The sequence below is a fragment of the Etheostoma spectabile genome, chromosome 4 (assembly GCF_008692095.1).
Source record: "Etheostoma spectabile isolate EspeVRDwgs_2016 chromosome 4, UIUC_Espe_1.0, whole genome shotgun sequence".
In the NCBI taxonomy this organism is placed as follows: domain Eukaryota; kingdom Metazoa; phylum Chordata; class Actinopteri; order Perciformes; family Percidae; genus Etheostoma; species Etheostoma spectabile.
In genome coordinates this window covers 1,026,385-1,030,156 of record NC_045736.1, presented here as the reverse complement: position 1 = coordinate 1,030,156, position 3,772 = coordinate 1,026,385, and the positions used below count along the sequence as shown (strand labels likewise).

Sequence of the window (3,772 nt, the reverse complement as noted above, 5' to 3'; positions counted from 1 at the left end):
GTGTGTGTGTGTGTGTGTGTGTGTGTGTGTTTTAGTATTGGAAGGTTGGTTTGCAGGGTGTCCTACCTTTGTTAGATTACACAGCAGTATGAGTGCCACCATCCCACACTGCTTTATGCTATCCATCATCTTTTTGGCCAATTCCAAGCTGGTTGATGATTCAGCAGAAGCAGATCTGGAACGAAGAAAAAAAAGGAAAGAGTAAGTCATGAAAGCAAGATAAAATCCCCTCATAAAGGCAACTTCACACAGCATTTCTTATCCCTTACAATTAACATTACCAGCCCACACTTATTTGACTAATTTTACAAAAGTCATAGTCCTTTGTCAAAAAACTACAATGTCAATGTTCCAGATTAAAGGTGTAAAAGTCAACATTAAAGACTGAGGTTGTCCTATATTCAGGTTCTAGACTTTTAAACACATGAACAGGTGGCAGCAAATAACAGTAACCTCAATGTGCCCCATGATCGGAGGTGTCAATCCAAACTCCCAGCAGTCCTAGGGGTCTGAAATATGCAGAGACACGGTGGGCGTTAGGGCTGGGACCTTATGCTTTTGTTCCGATTCAATTCCTTCACGACACACGCTGATTCAATTTGTACCACGATTTTCAATTATTGCGATTCTAGAAGAAGGCCTATTGTTATTCTTTAGTATTGAGCCAATATGGTGTTCTCTTAATGAGAACAACAAGCAGCAACTGAAGTTTGAATTCTCAAACACAACACACTGTTCGCTTTTAACTCCCGAAAGAGCAGCATCAACATGAATATAATTTGAGCTGTTGTAATCTCGACTCACTGTAATACATGCATATCCGTCACTTTACTGGCCACATTGAGTTGCATTTCTGTACACCTGCATATCTGTCCCAGAGTCTTTGTGTCCCAGCTGGCAGAGGTAGATGGCTGCCCAGTGTCAACCTGGTTCTGTCAGATGTTTCTGCCTGTGTAAAGGTTAAAGTGTAAAGTTTTTTCCTTTACCACTGTTGCACCAAATGCTTGACCTTGGGGGGAATTGTTGAGTCTTTGTAAATTATAGAGTGCGGCCTAGACCTACTCTATCTGTAGTATCCTGAGATTATTCTATCTCTTCTCTTTCTATCACATGCTATCACTGACTGTACGAATTAAGTCAGTTTTAGAATTAAATGTGGCCACAATGGCAAGTTTTTGGCTTGGTCATCAAAGAACGCAGCTGACCCAATAGCCAGTTGGAATCAGCCCAACAAAACCCTGTTGAACTCTGAAAGTTCCTGTTCCCGGACAAAAGCCATGGAAGCACAGCTGAGACTTGAAACCCCATGCCCTCATTGCCGCTGTGTGTTTCTTGAGACATATCTCATTTGCGCCCCACCATAAATTCTCACAAGTGACAGCAGTTGTTGCATTTTTAAAAAGGTGATGCTGTTGTCTCATCAATGCAGAGTCCAAGACCGGTGTTTGCGGCAAAGCTGCAGGCCACTGGGATTTCATGTCACGGCTGCTGCATAGCAGATGAGACAAACTTCAAATGGAAAAATATCCCCCAGGTTGTACAGATGTGCTTTGCAAAACAGTGTAATAGTCTAATGCAAGGATAGCTTTAGATGGTTAAAGCCTGCCTGCTACAGCTAATGTTTACTGATCTAAGGTCTACGAGTCTGCAAATGCTCCATTTCTTTTTGTTCAGACTCCGGAGGCTCTGTGTTCCACTTTTAGTGAAGCATGTTTTCCTCTTGGTTTGTGTTTGAAGGTGGCTTTCTATCTGGGTCTTTAAAGACCTCATATCATGCTCATTTTCAGGTTCATAATTGTATTTAGAGGTTGTACCATAATAGGTTTCATTATAAAAAAGAAAACTACATTGCTTCTGAGCCCTGACAAGCAAGCAAGCTGGTGTGATTCAAAAACAAGCCAGCTTCAGCCGGTTACCAGTTCACATGTACAGCTCAGATCCTAGTCCTGAAAACACAAGCAGAACAACCAAAAACCAGCTTCGCAACATGGACTGGAGCAAGACGTTTCAGAGTGGTAAGTTATTTAAATGTTAATGCTTTAGCACGTAACATTTGAAATGAATGAATGTCCGTTCACATTCAAGCCATTGCCAAGTGAGTAGCAACAAAGTTAATTAAGACTATCAGCTCCACTCTCTGTATTTCTCAGTAAGGCTGTTTTCAGAAATTTGTGTTGTCCGGCGACTTTCAGACACAGAAACTTGAGTGCAGGTAATGAACTCTTCTGAAGAGTCCATTATTTTCCCCCCCCCTCCATGTCCTCCTTGGCTACTAGCAACTGTGCATAGGAGGGGTCAGTGGAGGGGTCAGGTTCCCTGACAAAAGTCTTGTCACTTGTGTACAAATTGACCTGAAGTGCCGCTGAAATATATTTCTAATCAATATTTATTTACAAGAAATGGCTCATTTTAATCCCAACAGCTTCTGTAATAATGTTTCAGTGCAAAAAGAAACTGTCAAAAAGTATTCTAATATTCACAGCTTGGTAAAGCCCATTGAGTCAATTTTTGCAAAGACATAAGTGTTGTCACCTTGTCATATGAGCTTCACCTGTGACTAATAATGGATCAGTTAGGTCTCAGGTGTGTATAAAAACAACCCCAGTACACTAGACCTTCACATCAACTGCAACTAGACCTCTGCAAACATGCCCAAGATTCACCCTGAGACTAAAGTTTTGATTATCAAGAGGCTGAAGACCAGATCCCATGCTGATGTGGCAGACACATTCAATGGGTCTCAGCGTCAAGTACAGAGGATTAAAAAAAAAAATGAAGACACTGGAGATGTTTTTGACAAGCCCAGGTCAGGAGACCGCAGAACAACTGCTCGAGAGGACCGTTGGTTGGCTCGAAAATCCAAGGCCAGCCCATTTTCACTGCAGCAGAGCTCCACCAGACCTGGTCCCCTAAGTCCCTGTGTCAACCAAAACGGTTTGTCGGATTCTGTCTCGAAATGGCCTCATGGTCGAATCAGTGCAGAAGCCAGCACTAAACAAAAGACAATTGAAAAACCGTGTGGCATTGCCAGGCCCACAGCCTGCTAAAGGATGGACGATGGAAAAGGGGAAGAAAGTGGATTTTCAGATGAATCTTCTGTTGAATTACACCACAGTTGCCGCAAATATTGCAGGAGACTACTGGAGCCCGCATGGATCCAAAATTACCCAGAAAACAGTGAAGTTTGGTGGCGGAAAAATCATGGTCTGGGGATACATCCTATGGGGGTGTGCGAGAGATCTGCAGGGTGGAAGGCAACATCATAGTCTCAAATACCAAGAAAACTTAGTGACCTCTTATTTCCCAACCATAAAAGAGGCCAAATTCTCCAGCAGGATGGTGCTCCAAGCATACTTCCATCCCCACTTCAAAGTTCCTCAAGGCGAAGAAGATCAAGATGCTCCAGGATTGCCCGGCCAGTCACCAGACATGAACATCATTGAGCAGTGGGGTAGGATGAAAGAGGAAGCATGGAAGACCAAACCAAAGAAATTGATGAACTCTGAGAGGCATGCAAGACTGCTTCCTAGCTATTCCTGATGACTTCACATACATTGTATGAATCCTGCCAAACCGCATGGATGCAGTCCTTCAAGCTTATGGAAGTCATACAAGATATTAAATTTGAATCTCACAGCACCACTATTTAATTTTCTGACATATTTTAGTATTTGTAGTAAATTTGTTCAATTTATGTAATTTATGTATAGGCGACTTTTGTCTTGCCAAAATTTGACCTTTCTGTCTTGTTTAAATAGTAAATCTTTTTTTA

General features: G+C 42.1%; 1 protein-coding gene across 1 annotated transcript in view; it reads right to left on the bottom strand.

Moving 5' to 3' along the window:
- Window positions 1-3,772, bottom strand: part of calcrla (calcitonin receptor-like a) — a 92,653-nt gene that overhangs the window by 56,386 nt on the left and 32,495 nt on the right. The window contains exon 2 of the mRNA XM_032513782.1: window positions 67-175. Within this exon, the coding sequence (XP_032369673.1) occupies window positions 67-129 (63 nt within the window). The 5' untranslated portion in view covers window positions 130-175. The remainder of the gene's footprint in view (window positions 1-66; window positions 176-3,772) is intronic.